Source organism: Nycticebus coucang, chromosome 16 (genome assembly GCF_027406575.1).
Source record: "Nycticebus coucang isolate mNycCou1 chromosome 16, mNycCou1.pri, whole genome shotgun sequence".
NCBI classification, from domain to species: Eukaryota; Metazoa; Chordata; class Mammalia; order Primates; family Lorisidae; genus Nycticebus; species Nycticebus coucang.
Window position 1 is genome coordinate 39,186,177 of NC_069795.1, and position 19,527 is coordinate 39,205,703.

The 19,527-nt window shown below is 32.2% G+C and overlaps 1 protein-coding gene across 3 annotated transcripts in view; it reads left to right on the top strand.

Annotated features, from left to right (window-relative positions):
* Positions 1–17,735, top strand: part of CADM2 (cell adhesion molecule 2) — a 1,073,247-nt gene extending 1,055,512 nt beyond the window's left edge. For all 3 annotated transcript variants that reach the window (XM_053565552.1, XM_053565553.1, XM_053565554.1), the window contains 2 exons: positions 8,980–9,105; positions 10,024–17,735. In XM_053565552.1, the coding sequence (XP_053421527.1) occupies positions 8,980–9,105; positions 10,024–10,142 (245 nt within the window). In that variant the 3' untranslated portion in view covers positions 10,143–17,735. The remainder of the gene's footprint in view (positions 1–8,979; positions 9,106–10,023) is intronic.
* Positions 17,736–19,527: the final 1,792 nt, after the last annotated feature.

Consider the following 19,527-nt stretch of genomic DNA (forward strand, 5'->3'; position numbering starts at 1 on the left):
ACAGTTCATTTTTTTATAAATTATGTATAACTATTTCTAATGTTTTACCATAGTGACCTTCCTTCTGGAGCATTATTCTTTGTAAAGAGGGAAAGAGGCCCTCAGATACATTTGATTCTAACATTAAATTTGAAACAAAATCAAATTTAGTGTTAGAATCAAATTATCCAAAGCATTAATTAGTACAATATTTCTAAAATATTAAGAGAGTAACAGTATTATTATAATTTAGTATCATGAAGGAGCAGGGATCCATTGCTCAGCACAGCAAATTGGCACATAAAAAATCTGTCTAAAATTCATCGTAAGACTTAACATTATCCACTCACTCCATTTTCCTGGTTCTGAACACTACGTAAAAGTGCTGTTGCGGCAATATTACAAGTCTAAGACACAACCTTTATCATTAAGAAAACTTACATCTTTGGGGGAAGATCAAACTTAAGCAAGTGAATTAATCTGAGGCAAAAATCTCCCAAATTAAATAATTCAGGGACAATTGACTTAGAAAGATGGATCGCTGTTATTTTGGAATTTGCATACACAGAGAGAAAGAAGAATGGCACAGAGGATGAAGAAACAGCACGGCAGGAGCGTGGGTAGCCTCGATGGACACGGGATCTCTCCCATGACAGAAAGAGCGTACAATTATGTGAAAAGATAAAACGCCATGAATGACCTCAACTAGCCCTAGTTCTCAAACTGGGAGTCATCTAAGCCACCTGTAAACATGACTTGCACAACTATTCTTAAAGCTTTTCAATTATTTCAAAATGGGTTCAGACGAGAATGTTCCATGACTTATCAATCTTCACGTTAATAATAATTATTTTCTGACCAAACACTTTAAATACATTGAATAGAATAGTCATTTCTAACGTAGTACAGCCTGCCACAGATTAAATATTTCACAAATTATTGTCTCATTTAATCCTCACCCATCACATTCCCTCCAGACTCTTCTTTATCTAATCTCTTTATGTAGATCTAATAGAGGATCTATTACTATTTCCCACATATTTCAAATAGTTTGAGATTTTAAATTGTTCACAATTACCACATAGAGTAAAATGAAAGCCCTACCTAAATCAGCCTTGAAAACTCTCGTTTTATATTTTTCTACATGACAGTTTGTGCTTTCCACCTTTTGTACATAGTGCTTTCTTTGTCAAACATTCTTCTCAGAATGACACATTTGGTCATGGACAATCCTGCAAAATAAAAAATATTCATTTTCTAAAGATACAAAGAGTCAGAAACTTGACCAAAGGCACACAGGGCTAAGTGGTTTAAAGTTTGGTGTAAAATCCAGGGTTGTGTGAGCAGTGTCCTCCACTTGAAAACTTTTCACTGACTTTTCTGTTAATCAAAATTTGACTTTGGAAACGTTTACTTTAATATATAATGAACTAATATAAAATTTATACAATAAGTAAAACCATACATTTGTTATTTATAAATAAAATTATACAAACTAAAATATATATAAAAGAATACATGATTTTATTTTTATCAAATATTGGAATCTAATTTTTTAAACATTTTAAATAAAATTTAATTTCAATTATTTTCACCATTTTATTTTAAACTAAAAATCACATATAACATATTAAGAGAAATTTTTGTAAATTGATTCTACTATTTCAATGATGAACTACACGCTATGATATTAGAAAGTTCTAGAGATTCTTTAGAGTTCATATTTTGTTCTTTATATTTTAAGAACAAAAACCATTATAGACAAACTTGGTCAAACCCTCTAGCAATGATTTCAGGAATAGAATAATATGATTTAGGAATTCCTCACATCAAGTGCCTGTGGCTCAAAGGTGTAGGGCGCTGGCCCCATACACCGGAGTTGGTGAGTTCAAACCCAGACCTGTCCAAAAACTGCAAAAACTGCAAAAAAAAAAAAAAAAAAAAAAGATTTTAAATAGAACTATACCTTAATGTTAATTTTCATTCTTCTAAATATCTGAAATTACTGGCCCCGAGTATTGTTGCATAATTGTCTCTTTGGAGTCCTTTACTAAGAATTAAATAACTCTAACTGAAAGATGTTAAGCCCAGGAAGTTTTAAGTTTACAATATTCTTTGGGTTTTGCACACTGTCAGGTAAAAGAGATTGGTAAGATATTTCTAAATCTGATGACATTTATTCCAGTTTTAACAGACTAACTCCAGCAAATCATGGACTAACCCTTGAGAATGAACAGAGATCTTTAAACGTACATGAAATATTTACTTCATAATAACAGTGCAGACTCAGCTCTCCATAAACAAACTTTAGGAAGCTGTACTTCATCATTTTATTGCTATGATGGTAGGAAACAGAAGAGGGACAGGACATTTGAGAATTAGCAAGGAGCCTTCTCTGGATCCTTGAGTGAAGCCTTTTGACTGAACCTAAAGTTCATATGGCAAATCCTTCTAATAAAGGGCTTTGTTCTGTAAAGTTTGAATTTGGTCAAGGGGCACACTTGGGGATCTGGAGGGCCACATGCAGCCACAGGTTCCCCATCCCTAAATGGAATTAAAATAAAACAAAAAATGTTAGTCTTTTAAAATACACTTATCAGCAGACATGTAAAGTAACATTCTTTATATCTGTATTATCTTTAAAAATATTAAAAATTATGTGATAGTATGTTGATTTATTTTGCTGATGAGATAAAGGCAAAAAAGTTGAAGTGTTTTCTTCATAAATAATAAGAATGAAGAAGGCCAAATAAATATGTGTTATGGGTTATTTTCTCTCAGTTTTATTAATATATCTACACACGTATCTGAAACCAAGGGTAAACAGTGATGACCATGCTAAATTTAAATATATCTAAAACAAATTTTACCACATCAATTTTTCTTCATAAATGTCCAAAATAAAAAAGGGGATTGGCTATTTAATATCTAATATTCAACACTAAGGATAAAGATTAGAGGACAAAGAAATGCGAAATAAATAAATGAAATCTTTTATCAACAGCTTTCTGCATTCCAAGACTCTTTCACCACTCTATCCACTGAGTGCTATAAATAACATTTTAGTTACAAAGATAGTTTTTCTAGCTGGGCTGATATACAGTATTAGCGATGACCAGGAATAAACATTAACATTAGACCAAAGAATCCTTCTTCAAAACATTTATACGATTGAAAATAAGAAAAGAAGATGCAAGGGTATGTAAAAAGAGTATGTTTCAAAGAATCAATCTATATCCAGTGAAGAGAATTTTTTGCCATAAAATGAGAAAAATATTGTATATTCATCAAGGAAAAACATTTTGCCAGATATCCAAATGAATGTATTATATACTAAATTTAAAAAGTTAAAAAATCTACCACTTTCTATTGTCAATAATATAAAAGTGTTTAAAATAGCTACAAAGTAAAAACAAATAGGCTAAATAGAAAGTGTTACACCAAAATCATAATCAATAACAAAATTATTTTATAAAAAAAAGAAGGAAAATCTATGATGCAAAATCAAATCAATTAAATAGAACATAAACTTGGGAAATATGACTAAAACAAAATATAAATTAGTAAAATGATTATAAAAGTAGAAAACAGAGAATTGGGTATATGCAATATAAAATACCAAGCCCCTTGCAACATGTAATTGGTTTTTCTAAGGAAGGAAGTAGAATAATTGTTAATAGAAAATAGACTAGAGAAAGGAATTCATAAACTGAAAGCAAATGAACTAATCTGATAATTTAAAAAATAGTTTACAAATGAAGCAAAATTCTGACTAGATAGAATAGCAAAATATATCTATGTAAAATTTTAAAGCATAATGGAAGAAAAAACCCTGAAGAATTTTGATAGCACTCACGCCAAAAGGAAAAAAAAAAAAAAGACAACCAAAATACAAAACAAACAAACATGTTTTTGTTGTTGTTAAAAAAGAAAATTAAATCACCAAACCTGAACAATTTTATATTTATTCTGGTGGAGAATTGAGGAATGAAGAGGAAAAATAAATAGCCAAAGCTCTGTGACAACATGCTCTGAATTATTAAGTCAAAAGATAAAAAAATAGAGATTTTTTTTATCTCTATTTTTTCTCTATTCATTTCTGCCAGGTGAATTTATCCACAACAAAATCATATTTATATATTTAAGATTCAAGGATGTTGGATCAAAAATTTTCTTTCTTAAGAAACAAGATGCGTGCTCCATATCATCCAGGGCTGAATATCTTCATTATCTGTTTATATCAGATAAATAAGAAGTGGCAAGGTATCTCTAGCCATTGAGAAAGATAAAAACACCAACCACTGTTGAAAGGAAGATTGTGGCTAGTCCATTGAGATTTTGATTGCAATTCTGGGATCATTAAAATTAAGATAATATATTAATTGTCACTATTGTTCAGGAAATGTTAACTACTGAAGTAGAGAAAGAAAATATGATATTGGTATCCATAAAAAATAAAATTAAGAGAACAACAGAAACATTATTTAAAATTATAGGAAAATTTGAATAGTTAGATGTCAGGAAATAAGCATATCTTGACAAATTAAACCTTAACAAATATTAATAAGACAAAGTACAAAAAAAAAACTAAGGAAAATAAATAGAGAAAGAAGGTACACAATATAATTAAAAAGTAACATTTTTGAGTATTTTAAAAAAGTTATATTTACATGTTTTAAAGTATTAAAATGTTTAAGAACAAAACATATATAGTTCAATATCAGATGCAACTTAATAAAAGACACTGAGTTTTAAGTAATTGAGACTCATTCTCTGTTTCTGAAAATGCAATTATAAAACGAAATCTACATATAAATTAATGTGGCCCTTATAAATAATCTGTTATATTTTCGATTCTTTCAAAAAACTTCTGACCTTAATTAGAGTCTTTCCTTCAATGAATTAAAATGATTTTTGAGTCAATGATACTAGTACAGGATTGGACATGCATTTCACTTATATAGACAAGAATATGTAGAAACACACCTAGGATATACACATTTATACATGGTAGCTTATATAAAATTATTGAAGAAATAAATTTTGAGAGAAACAACTAGCTATCAAAAAAGGAATACTTAATTTTATATTTTATAGCCCAAAATACATTTTAAATGCACTGGATTATAATAACTTAAAGGGTTAGGTGGCAATATAGCTTTATATGCACAAGATATGACCATGGCAAAAGTGTTTCACCTCATGACCCACAAGTCAGGTGTTTTAACAGAACAGTTTGATATATTTAATTACATAAAATGGTAAGACTTATCTATAGCTAAAAACACCACAGATGAAGAATAAAAAGAAGATATTGCTACAAGTGTTAATCTGTCTGTAAAAAGAGCTGTTAAAACAATATTCGAGAGGAAAAATGGACAAATTCCACAGACAGGAATTTAAAAGTTAATGAAGTAATATGGCCAAAAATATTTAGACATTAATATCCTAACCTGTAATTTAATAAATCCAAAATATTCAAATTGAGATGACATTTTTTCACATCTGATTGGCAATTATTTTTTTAATTGTAATGTCTGATGTTATACTGGTATGTGGAGAAAAATCCTTTATGAAGTTAATGAAGGGTGAATTTGTACAATCTTTCTGCAACGTACTTTAGTAATATATATCGAAAGTCTTTCTAAAATATTTCTATCGTCTTCTCCAATAATACTATTTCCCAGAATTTATCTTCAGGAAATAAGACAGGAACAGAGATGTAGGAAAAAGAGTGATTTCTAAGTTCCCCCAAAGAGTGCTCAGTTATGGAAGATACACATCAAATAAAATGGGTGTGATTTATGACAGTCTGTATCTAGAAAATCAAGCAAGGGGTGGGGTTTTTGAATGGATTCCAAAATACAGAGCAAAGAATAGGAACAGAAAATATCAGCGACATGAGAGGTTTATTTTCTCTCCATTTTTTAAGATTTATAGGCAATAACAGACATTTAGGAAAACATAAGACATTATGAATTAAAACCAGCTGCTGTAACAAAAGTTAATTTTTAATGCTCAGTGGTTTAAAAATAAAGACTTAGTTTTTTGTTTTATTTTTCGGTCATGCACTTTAGTACATGTATTCTTGGATGGACAATTTTCTTTTTTTTTTTTTTTTGGCCAGGGCTGGGTTTGAACCCACCACCTCCGGCATATGGGACCGGCACCCTACTCCTTGAGCCACAGGTGCTGCCCTGGATGGACAATTTTCTTCCAGTAGATATTTAGTGGCCAATAGATTTACTTATTCCTGTTGCTGGGTCTTATCTTCAACCTGTATCTACCATGATCCCACAGAGGGGTTACATGCGGGAGGCTTTCATTATCTGGCCCTTCATTCATTTATCTAGAACACAAATCACATTGTTACTCTTATCTACAAGGAAGGCTGAAAAATATCCATCTCTGAGCACTGAATACGTGGGACATGTCTTTGTGGTCTCTACCTTAGCATGCCCTCTGATCACCAAATGTTTTCTGTACTTCTTTGCCCTAACATCATCTACTACCACCTTTACAGAGAGACAGCCTAAAGTCCAATCAACCCAGTGTATCCAACTCAAAGCCCAGTACCCTCAGACATGTGCGATCCTCTTCATCATATCTAGGTTTATTAATCCAGGGCGGGGGGAGTACAACACAAGTTAACTAATGTCCCTCTCCACGTCAAGTACAATACACACTGATAGAACAGAAAGTGAGCACTCCCTAACAATGTCTGCTCACATTTAGAAATAAAGGAAGAATGTGAGGCCGAGATTAGTCACTGATCCATAGAAACTATGAAATCCTGTCAGGCTGGCAGGAAAAGCCCCTATGTCTGGGCAATAGTTGAAAATCCAGAAGAAACTGGATTTTCCTCTCCCCCCGAAATTCTACCATCTGGAGAGTTCCACCTTGTCAATTAAACTTCATTACCCCATCTGAAGCAGGTGTTGAGTAATATGTCCTCTATCCAGGCTGCACAGATTTTATACCCCATTCTTTCTTTCACATAATTTAGGGATCTGGAGGATGTTCGAAGTTTCAGTCAGACATGTTTTTCTATCCCAAAATATGATTCTTTGACACAACAGTTCCTCTAAAACAACGGTTCTCAACCTGTGGGTTGCGACCCCTTTGGACTGTATTAAAGGTTCGTGGCATTAGGAAGGTCGAGAACCACTGCTGTAAAAACATATTAGACTCTTAGTCTGTTTGTCACATTCATTTTCTAATAATCCCAGTCTAGCTTAGAAAGCATAATTACCAGTCTTAATTTATTTCTGTACCTTCTTTCCAGCTTAAATCGCTCCTTTAAATTATAAACAGTCATGCTGGAACTGTCCGCAGTAATGAACTTGGAGAGTAGGCAGTACACTCAATCTGATCTTTGCTATGGGGCTGAGACTTAGTGAATTTTGTTGCTTGAAGCTTCGCTCATTTTTATCTCTTACTATGTGACTTCTATAAATGGCTAATTTTCCAAACTTTTGAGTATCACATGCCTGAATTTTCTTATGATCTTTTCATTTCTGCTTGAAAAACTGTCAATCCTTTTCTGGGGATGTTCTTTTTCCTATAATATCTTATTAAAGGCAGAATGTCAAAGTAAATCATTAAATCTCTCTCTTTCCTATCCCTTTTTTCTAGAAATACAAGTTACACAGGCCCTTGCTCCTCAGCACTGGGCATTAGTCTTCTTCTATTATTAACATGGAATGGACTTACAATCCTCCCTTCCCATTAAAACACATTCTTCCCTTTAATTAACTACACTGTCCTCTCCAGGATCTATTCCTACCATACAGTTCTCCACTTCTCAGTCTGCTTTGTTGCAAATGCATCCTATTTCATGGGTTTTATTTTATTTTATTTTTAATTTTTTTTTATTAAATCATAGCTGTGTACATCGATGCGATCGTGGGGCACAATACACTGGTTTTATAGACCGTCTGACACATTTTCATCACACTGGTTAACATAGCCTTCCTGGCATTTTCTTAGTTATTGTGTTAAGACATTTACATTCTGCATTTACTAAATTTCACATATACCCTTGTAAGATGCACCGCAGGTGTAATCCCACCAATCACGCTCCCTCCGCCCACCCCTCCTTCCCTTCCTTTGCCTCTTCCCCCTATTCTTGGGTTGTAACTGGGTTGTAGCTTTCATGTGAAAGCCATGAATTAGTTTCATAGTAGGGCTGAGTACATTGGATACTTTTCCTTCCATTCTTGAGATACTTTACTAAGAAGAATATGTTCCAGCTCCATCCACGTAAACATGAAAGAGGTAAAGTCTCCATCTTTCTTTTTTTTTTTTCTTGGTTATTATCTCAGTATTATTTAAGACCGTAGAAATTAACTCCCCCAGTGGTGTCTAGATAGAAAAGAGATTTGAGATTTGACCACTGGAGAACTGCCCATCCATCCACAAATGGATTAATAAGTTGTGGTATATGTACACCATGGAATATTATGCAGCCTTAAAGAAAGATGGAGACGGGGCGGCGCCTGTGGCTCAGTGAGTAGGGCACCGGCCCCATATGCCGAGGGTGGCGGGTTCAAACCCAGCCCCAGCCAAACTGCAACAACAACAACAACAACAACAAAAATTTGTATTTCAAATTATCATCTTCAGCCTCAGCTTTTCTCATGAAATCATTTTATCTAAATAATAGTATAGTAGTGTATATGTATACCCACGTATGCAGACACGTAGGTGTATTTTTAGATTTAGGTGAGAAGAAAAGCAATTCATACAACTATAGGAAATCCCACGTGTGTATTTGTTTATTCAATCTTTCCCTGAAAATGTAAGCTCAGTAGCAGTGGTTATTGATGTTTTAAATGTTATATCCCCAGTTACCTCATATATTATAGGCACACAATTGGTACAATACATGTTATTGGGAATTTATTTTAATAAAACTGTGCAAATTTTTGAAATAACTCATTATAATGTATTTTGTAAGTAAATAACACACAGATGAGAATATTTTTCTCTCTTTTCCAGATCCTAATGCTCTGGCTGGCCAGACTGGCCCTGACCATGCTCTTATAGGAGGAATAGTGGCTGTAGTTGTATTTGTCACGCTGTGTTCCATATTTCTGCTCGGTCGGTATCTGGCAAGACATAAAGGTAGGTTATGTTTAATTAGACTACTCTTAAAATTGGTAAAAGAAAATATTAAAGACTAGCTTCATAATGAAATCTATGGGTGTACGTATGTTTCTCTGTGTGTGTATGTGTGAAGAGATAGAAAGAGATAAATAATAAATGAGTTCAGGGAATTCTTGATTATTCTACTGCTCTTTAGAGTTGGATTGGTTTAGCAAAATAATGGTTAGCCAATGACCACAGGTCACAGAATGAGCCACTGGCTCAAAAAATAAAAAATAGACAAAAGTTTACAGCTTATTTCTGGAACTGACATCCAACTATAACCATTTGGTCAATTTTTTTTTTTTTATTAAATCATAGGTGTGTACATTAATGTGATCATGGGGCACCATACACTACTTTCATAGACCGTTTGACACATTTTCATCACACTGGTTAACATAGCCTTCCTGGTCAATTTTTTTGTTTGTAAGTTTATGGAAACACGTGTAACCATATCAGAAAGGAAAACATGTGAGATTTTGAAATGAGCCAGGTAGCCAACTGTTGATACAACCCATCATGAAACAGATTTATCAAAGTGAATGGCGACAATTTAGACATGATCATTATCGATATCATAACAAGGTACTCTGATTGCTACAGCAATATGGATCACACAGTCTACATCCATCATCATTAAAGTCAAAATTACTCATTAACCATTTCAATTTGGCTCTTGCTTCAAGTTAACCACGAGCTTCACCTACAACATATACCTGAAAACTGAAAGAAATGTTGCAACTTCAAAAGGGTGAATTGTGACTGTTACATCTCAGAATGTGTTTCAGCATATGAGAAATCTGGCATGAGTTCCTTCTTAAATGAACACAGCTTTAACGCTGACTATCTTACTAGTTTCACAGAGCTGACGTGTTTTTCTTCCAATATACACAGGAACATATTTAACAAATGAAGCTAAAGGAGCTGAAGACGCACCAGACGCTGACACAGCCATTATCAATGCCGAAGGCAGCCAAGTCAACGCTGAAGAGAAAAAAGAGTATTTCATTTAAAATGCAGGCCAAGATTCTGAGTTATCCTTACAAGGCTGGCTGCTGGAGAAAACTGGCTATCATCTTTCAGAATTCATTTCTGCCATCTTCTGCTACCTTTATTAACTCCCATCCTGTACCGCTACCAGTAGCCAGTGTATACCAACAATCAGCTGTCAAAAGCATCATTCTTTAATTACTGTACCATCCATATGCAGGACATTTCTTACTGCCTAAATTTCACACCCTTGCTCTTTTAACATACAGTGCTTGAATATACAGCCTTAACAATGTTAATCATCTCCTTGGATCATGATATTGAGTTGTTTTTATACATTAAAAAAATATGCACAGATTTTCCCCCCATTTTTTTTTCTTTAAGTCATAGACCTTCTCAGTTTGTCATTGGACAGCTTTCATAAGTAACAGGATTAAGTGAAGACCTAATGTACTTTAGTTAAACTGAAGATTAGAGGTTTACAAATAATGTTTTCTACATGCCTATATTCAAAGACAACATGTTTTGGAAACATATGCCCGAGAAAACATAAACTGAAAAAAAAAATCATAGTGTAGTTTTTTGGAATGTTTGTGACTACACTGGCAAAGCTGTATCAATTTACTATTAAAATATAGTACCTGATACATGAGCCATGTGTATGAATTGCAATCATGACACAACATCCTACGCAATTATGTAGATCCTCCCATCAGAATAGTGTAGCTTATTTACCAATAAATCATTTCAAACATTTTACTGCTTTGGGAATAGCAAAGATTTCATTCATTTCTCTAATTTGATTCTATAATTTATTCGCTCCATTAAGACTCACCTGCCTAACAAAGTTGAAGTATCCATAGGGCACAATTTTGAGACATTTTAGTATCTGTATATAGTGCATATAATAAATCCAATTAAACATTATTTGATACATATTTAACTTTTTGGCTGTATGTAATTCAGTCATAAGTAAGCATTTTCTAACGTCCGTTATATCCCTTTAGGTATTACTTAAACTGATATTATAAGTAGATAACATGTATTAGTATTTTTGTCTGTATGTCCTAGCACTGTTCAACAACAAATTTTTCTAGTTCTTGTTAATTTCTATTTGTTATACAATGGAAGCACAATGTTATAAGGAAAGGTAATTTTAAACTAACAACCAGTGCACAGCCTCAGGTTTTAAATTACAACCATAGTTGAAGAATAATCTAAAACTAAACTTTTAGTTTGCTAAAAATGTACAAATTTTAATTTGGCAGTTCCAGAGCTGCTTACCTATGTTGGTTTGCCAAAAAGAGTGTTTAAGACATGTTTTCTGTATAAATGAACTAATTCTTTCTATTCAATTCCTGTCTATGCATTTTGTGAGGTACAAACTTATGAAACAGTGAGTGATAGAGAATTTTTGCCATGCTTTTAACTCCAAAGTAAAAGTCTCTTTCTCTGGATTATTTTGAAATTTTGGTGTATTTAACTATTAAGAAATGCTGTCTTCTTAAATATGACACAGAGTCAATCTAAAGTCTTATGATTTCTTCTAGTAAAACACAATATTGTTATATTAGGTCTCATTAAATTTATTGTATGCTAAAGAATTAAAATACAGTTAGATAAAAAATATTTTCCCATTTACAAGCATTGCACCTTTAAGAAAAAAACAAATATGAGAATATGGTAGCTATCCTTGTGATGTCTGACAGCATGAGGGCCTAAGGTTTTAAAAATAGTATCTTGGAATTTATTTTTGGGGAATGAGAATGGTTGAGTACAACATCATGTATTAATATCAAATGAAAGATAAGGGTGCTGTATCTTAGATTATTTATCAGAAAAGTATAACTCTTTTAAGAATAATGTTAGAAGTTTTAAGTTTTTTTGATTGTTGAAGCATTTCCTTTGTTGATTTCCTACAAAAGAAAAAAGGACGATGTCAGTCAAGCAGCACTTTTTCAGAATATACAGAACATAAATACTATGATGTGGTTGAGTGTTAACATAATAAATCATATACAGTATGACATTTTAAGGAAATAAGTCTGCATTGATGTGATTGCATGCTTGTTTTTACAGTTCACTCCATACCATCTGTGGAAAAATGCAATAATATGTTAATATAGTATGGTAGTTTGAGAGAATCAGGTAGGTGCTACTAGACACATTGAAACTAGAATAGGTTTATAAACTGTTCATATCTTTCAATGCATAATCTTTAGAAAGATTCCACAAATCGAAATTCATCCTGTTAATACAAAATGGAAAGGTTCTTATTACAGAATAAGTTGTATAAACTGCATCATCAATTACTATTTAAAGCCTAATTTCAGGATGCACTTACAAAATTGCTACTCTTCATCGATGCTGCATTTACATCCCTCCTCATTTCATCTATATTCTACTTGGCTCCAACAGCTAAATTGTTGCCTAAATAATTCAATCATTATTTATCGCGCTGTAAAATTGGAAACCCAAATTGGTTGCATTCCACGATTTTGGACTCTTTTAACCCTTCAGAGTAATATCAAATCTTATTAGAACTCTTAAAAACTCAGCTAAATAAAACACTGGATTAGTATGCCAGTTATAATCATTGGTATATTATAATTTGTGGACTCTAATCAAATGTTCGCCAGTTAAATACACTTTGATTTGAATTAGATGTCATTTTCTGTGACTGGAAAAAAATAGCAATAAAGTTGTATTTTCCTATCTTTAAAAATTAATTTTCAACAAAATTAGTAATGAAATTGTAAAAATTCTGGTCATTTCTAGTCCAAAAAATCAGGAAATAATAACATGACGTTTCTATATGGGCAACATACCAGTTGTAATGTTTGAAATGTACACACTGTGTGCACGCACAGCTGATTTCTAGCTCTTCTATGTGAGCACAATAGCTACAGAACCCAATGGCAGAAGTGTGCACACACAGACACACACACTTGTCATAGAATGTGGAGCTTTATTCCTTATCAAAAGTAGCTATTCTCTGCCAATGTACTATTTACAGTGTTAAGTGATCGCTCTCTATCAAAAAAACAAAAAAAAAGTCCAAACAGCATTATTCTTTGCTTTTTTTCCCCCCATCTTGAGTGTCCCAGATAGAATTACTCTCAAAATTAGGAAGAAAAGAACAGTTTGTGAGTGCAAGAGTAAAGACAGAGCGCATGGCCTGAGTCTTACGGATGTGCGTGTTTGTGGTATGTGTGTGTGTTTATGTATAAGAGAGGAAGGGAGATGGAAGAGAGAGAGATTCAACGTGTTTTCTTTTACCAGAAAATCCAAGAAGCAGTTTAAGGAACCAGATATTGGAGTTTAATCTAGAAACTGGATGATCTCACATTAATTCAAGATGCTTAATCTTTCATTGATACCCAACCCCACCATTAAAATAATAGAGAAAGAAAACTAACCTTCCTAAAAATGGCAAAGAAGCTAACACCTCATTTATGTTTATTTCTTTGTAAAAAATATAAATATCTCAGCTAAAAGGACAGGCTCATTTGTAATTATGTACTCATGATTGTAACAGCATTGAGATTCCACATAGGCACATGTACAGCAGCTGTTTGACAGTGATGGCTCTTCCATGTAACATAGCAGTTATCGTGTAATTTAGTGCCACTTATTGCAAAGTGTTACCAAGGGGAACATGTAATGTTTTTCTTTCTTTTTTTTGCACATTCAGGATAATTAAATGGAAGACAAATATGAAATTTCACATTGTTTTCTAATTTTGAAGAAAATGCAAAACCTTATACCATGCAACTTCCCCATGATATTGTTGATTACGTAGAGTCTTCTAAAAATGCACAATGTGATCTCCCTTTGCAAATGTAGCCTGTGATGCTATACAAAACAAACAAAAGAAGCCCGAAATCACAGCTGAAACAAATGAAACACCTGATGAGAATTACTGTTGAGTAATGCTTTTATTAAGTGGCACAAAGTACACACTAAAAACTATGCAAAATATAGGTAACTACAGTGTATGTACATGTAAGTATCTCGTACTTGCTGTGTATGGATGTTGGAAACCCATGTAATTATAATATGCATTTTGAATATTGGGAAAGAGGAAATTTTAGTGTAGATAATAGAATTTGTTTTGAAATATACACTGGCAATATTGAAATATACTCAGTGCAATATCTGCAATTCTCTTGCTGGATGCTTAATGCAAAGGGATTTCAAAGAATTCTACAAGATCCAAGAGGTTGCTAATCTTCACCTCTTACGTACTGAAACATTAGGTAAAAATACAATTAATTCAAGCTATGTTTTTCTTAAACATTCAAATGAAATACTAAAGTTATAATGTAGGTTATTTTTTCATGTTACTGCAGAGAAAGAAATAACCTGAGTTTTATTTTTTGATTCATATTCTAGTTGAATTTGAATTCTTAAACTTTCTTTGAAATATGCGCATGTTGTCATAGATGGCAGGTTTTTATTCTAAGTACAAATGTAGTCCATGAAAGAATATAGGGTACTACCTTTAATAATTAAGTCACTGTATCTTCATAGAATTTTTTTAAATCTTTTTTTCTATTCATTTTTCCCTTTCTGTAGTCTACCCCAAACAAACCCTTTGCACTTATACCCTTCCAAAGGCAATGGATTGAAAGTAGCAAGATAATAAAGAGAGATTAAAGAGGACAACATATGAGAATGGGTTCTAAAATCATCAGCATTTTTATGTATTGAGATTATTAATATTGAATGCAATAGTTATTGGATATAGCTGGTAAGTTCTCTGCCATGCATACTTACAATAATCCTTCTACCTCTCACTTTTAACATGGGCTATGATACTTCAATATAAATAGAGGAAATAATTATTTAGAAGATATCCCAGGAAACATTCTTAAGGGACTATATAACAGTGCATTCCCCATCCCCTGGGAAATCTCAAAAGCCAAGTTCTTTAGTGTGTTCTATGGTGTATGAATCTGCATTTGTTTTTCTTTTTCTATCATTAACTTACCCTATAGGTAAAATATAATTCGATAAAAGTAGTTCTTCTCATGCCTATTTAATCTTACAATGTAATATAATTGTGTGGATTTTAAAATGATTTAAATGGCAACACTTTGCGATCCAATCTGATTATTTAATTTTGAAAATGTAATAATTTCTTATAATTTAATGATGTGTCTTAAGTATTAAAGAAAATCACTTATATGAGTTATTTTACTGACAAGTATTATCTATACAAGACAAAAATTTAAGTATTTCAAAACTCCATCCTTATTCACAAATGATTTTCAAATAATGCAAAGTATTGCCACAAATGCCCACTTTATTTTATCTGCATACTCATAATAAGAATTTTTTAGTGATGTAATTTAATTATCCTAAAAGAAAATGACATTTCATGGACAGATGTTCCTCCAGGAAAAAAAGATACATGAATATCTCAAATTATTATGGTGAATCTATAAAGTATGCTTATAGTTACAATAAGATGTTTCAATGTTCTGTGTTTATGTTACGAGAAGTATTTGGTCTGATCTTTACCATCTTGTCCATATATATAAAAACAAGAAATGTATTATTATTTTGGAGAGAATGGGCCCAATGTGAAACAAATGTAAAAAAAAATACACTATTTTCCCCTATGAAGTATAATGTACATTTCAAAAGAAGAAAAGTTGAAAGATATTTGAAGATTGCAGGGGCAAAAGGAAAACCTACCAGGGCTCAGCACTTAAGCACTTTCCCCACATCCAGGGTCAAAGCAGCAGTGACTCCTACCTGGACTTTTAAGTGCAGTATAAAATGCAACACTCCACTTCTACACACAGTACTGTCAAACCTCAAACGCTTTCTTTCTTCAGATGCTTTTCCTTGTACAAGATGCGAGTAGACACTTTTCTCTTTATATTTGCTGATAGTGAAAGTCATACGCAATAAAATATTGATGGCTGAAAGCAGTGGTCACCAATTCGTTAAAAGAAAAACTACGAAGTGTAAACCGAATTGTTCTATCGTTATCCTCTTTGCTTTTCTCTGTGTTTTCAATGTATTGAATGAATCTCATAAATAGAAAAAAATAATTTAGAAAAAGTTCAAAGTTAGTACTTTTTCTCCTTATAAGTGTATAAAATTCTAATCTTTTTACAAATTTATTTAACTGTACCTGCTATACTTATTGTAGATTGAATGATGTAGTTTAAGTCATAACCCAAGGAATCATGAGTTTGGGATAAATGACCTGTTTTCTTCACGTAGAGTTTGCATCAATATTTGTGAATTGGTTGTTTAGCTTTTCATTCAACCAAAAAATAATCCCTCAAGAAAGCTCCATTTTTATCATAAATGTTTCAACATAAGCAACATTAGAATTCTACCATGTTAAAAAGAATTTAAAGACTTATCTCTGAAATGGTACCCAGACATGCAGATGTTCCCGGTAATGTAGCTTCAAATATAAAATGTTCTATTTATCTGACATGAAATTCATAACTTTTGGAAGGGTATATTTATAACAACATAAAAATTAAATTCTGTGCTTTAAAAATATCTACCACAATTAACCAAATCGCACAAAAAATAGAGAAACACAATTATTGAATTTACTCTTGTCATTAACATTTTCAAACAACAAAATGCATATTGTAATATTAGGTACATGACACTTGCATGTCGATATGCCTATATACTTACAAAGTATTCAATGTGTACTTAGTGGCGCTTAAACTATGTCATGTACAACTCTTATAAACATTCTTACAGGGTTCCCATTGGCACTTCATCTTTCAGTAAACTCTTGTCAGAAAAAAAAAGGTTGTCTCATAAATATGGAAAAATAAAATTTGAATTTTAGTTATCTGTTGGACATTACTGAATTGTCTATTCATTTAGTATACTTCCCTAAGCTTGAAAGCAAACATTGAAAGATGGAACTTTCTTTTTTCCAGTGACAGCTTACAGAAGGTAATACAAAACATATTTCTTTATGCTAAATACATTATATTCAATATGTTTTTTCACCTGCAAACATTATCCTTCTATTTTAGTTTTCCTCAATGATGCTCCTTTTCCTTGTATGTTTCTAAATGAAATTTTCAAAAATTAAGCATCAGTAAAGTAAATGTTTTCTTATTTGTACAACATTTAATCCTTATTCCTTGGAACATGTGAACCTTGTAATATGCTAAGATAAAAAAAATGTTGCTGACTTAGGGAAATTTGCTTGAAGTTGCCAAAATTTCAAAACTCTGTAAAGATAATTTTCATTCACTTCTGTGTGTTTACTAATGTTGATTAGGAACAGAAACAAAAGTAACCTTTTTTTAAAAAAAATTTTCACACTCTAACCAGTATTATATCCACATATTTCAACTACCTAAGATAATACAATTAATAATATAACCATCTTAAGCTTATGCCAATAAGAGTTTGAGATAAGCTTTTAAATTTATGGAGGATTTTCTTTGTGTCTTTGGAAGTTCACTTACCATAAGGTATTTTATAGTCTTCTTTCAATAACAGATTTTGTTATACAGGGTAAGCCAAAGGCTGTACAAGATTTAGTGTCATTGGGTCTGATATTTGTGTTAGGCCATGAACTATTCCATTAAAATTTATCTGTAAATACAAGGCAAGATTTTGTATCTGGTTTATTTTATTAAACATTTGATTTTATTTTTAATTCACATTCTGCCCAAGAAAGGAAGCCTTGCAATACAAATTTGAAATTTTGACACATATCAAAGATCAGATTCAGCACATGTGAAGGAAAATTATGGCATGTAAAGTAATACATTCACAGACATGTATCGTTTTTTTAAACAGCTACCCCAAATGCTGAGACTCATGCAGCTCTTCAACCATGTGCACATGTGGTACCCATGCTTCCTAGGTAAATCAGCCCTGTGTTTTCATAATGGCAATTCTTGTATTAGTCAAAATATTCTATGGCATTTTTTAAATCAAGGAGTTACACCAGAGTTCTCAATAATACAGTTCATCAAAGAATATCGCTAAGCTTAAATGTTCTAAATTATTAATTGCATATTGGTTTTGTTCCATTAAAGTCTATCAAATCATTTGGCAATTCTGGAATCATGCTAGTATATAACAGTAAATACCTTTAAACAAGAAGTTCTAGGATATATACACCTTTTTAAAAAAATTTCAAACCACACTTTATCAATTTTGCAAATTTAAGGATACTCTCCCCTTACTATTTTGAAATCTAGCAAATATAGAAATGTATAGAGAAGTAATTCAAGGATAAAAGCAATTTCTCATTTTCACTTAAAATATCACTAACTGTTGCTCGAGGCTACCTGTTATTTAATAAACAAAATAATAATTATAAAGCTGAGGGTTAGGGTTAGGATCAGGGTAAGGGTTAGGTTTACCAGGGGAAAAAAGAAAAAGGAAAAGACCTCTTAAACATCTCCTATGTACTAAATCTGTCCACTCACAAACTATACCAAGAAACTGACTATAACAATTTATGCCCAATGCCTTCAAGATAATATAATTATATTTTCAAATAACATCTTTATTTCTGAATTTGAGGTGGTCCTATTTGGGGGGGAAATGAAAACAATAAGTAAAAGGATTATTATGAAAGAGTTTTATGATTTAAACTAAACTAAAAATAAATAAATAAATGACATATCTTTCCACCTGTATTCGTGACTTCAAATTGATTGGTATTGTTCTGTGTTGATTGAAAAGATAGGTTTGATTAACAAGCTAATGCTTTATTATGCTAGAAAATTTAAGAAATCAGATCACGTTCTAAAGAGTGGTCATAGGATTGGCTAGAGTCAGTTATGTCGTCGAAAACCCTGAACACACATGCCATGCATATACTAGCAAAACTTCCATTCATTTTGTCTTTACCAAATTAAATTCTTACAAATATGGAGGACATATAATATGAACACCTGGGCGATTTAAGAACTGTATTTCCACATAGATTGGATTCGCTACATGGTAATAATGTAGTCTAGGCACTGTTCAACCAATGAACTACTGCTGGGAAGCAACCTGGTACTCTTGGAATATGGTAGATATTTATTCTAAGGTTTAAAAAGTATATTTAATAAACATCTCTTAGTTATTAAATATCTTTTATCTATTAAATATTAAGAAATATTTCTTTAACTCTAAAATTAAAATAATATCAGGAAGTAGAAATTTTTTCAACATGGTAAGGGTTAAAGAACTAGAAATCCTAAGGTACGGTTTTTCTATTCAGCAGTTTTACCAAAGAATGGGCCATATCTCAATACCCTCCTGGCAGGGATCAAAGAAGCTTCAGGAAATGGGTACTAAAGGGTCAACCAGCCAACAAACTTTCTCCACAACCAGCAGATTTAGGATCTAAGGACTCGTTTTTTGCCATGTAAACTACCAATTATATAGTCATTTGCTTTA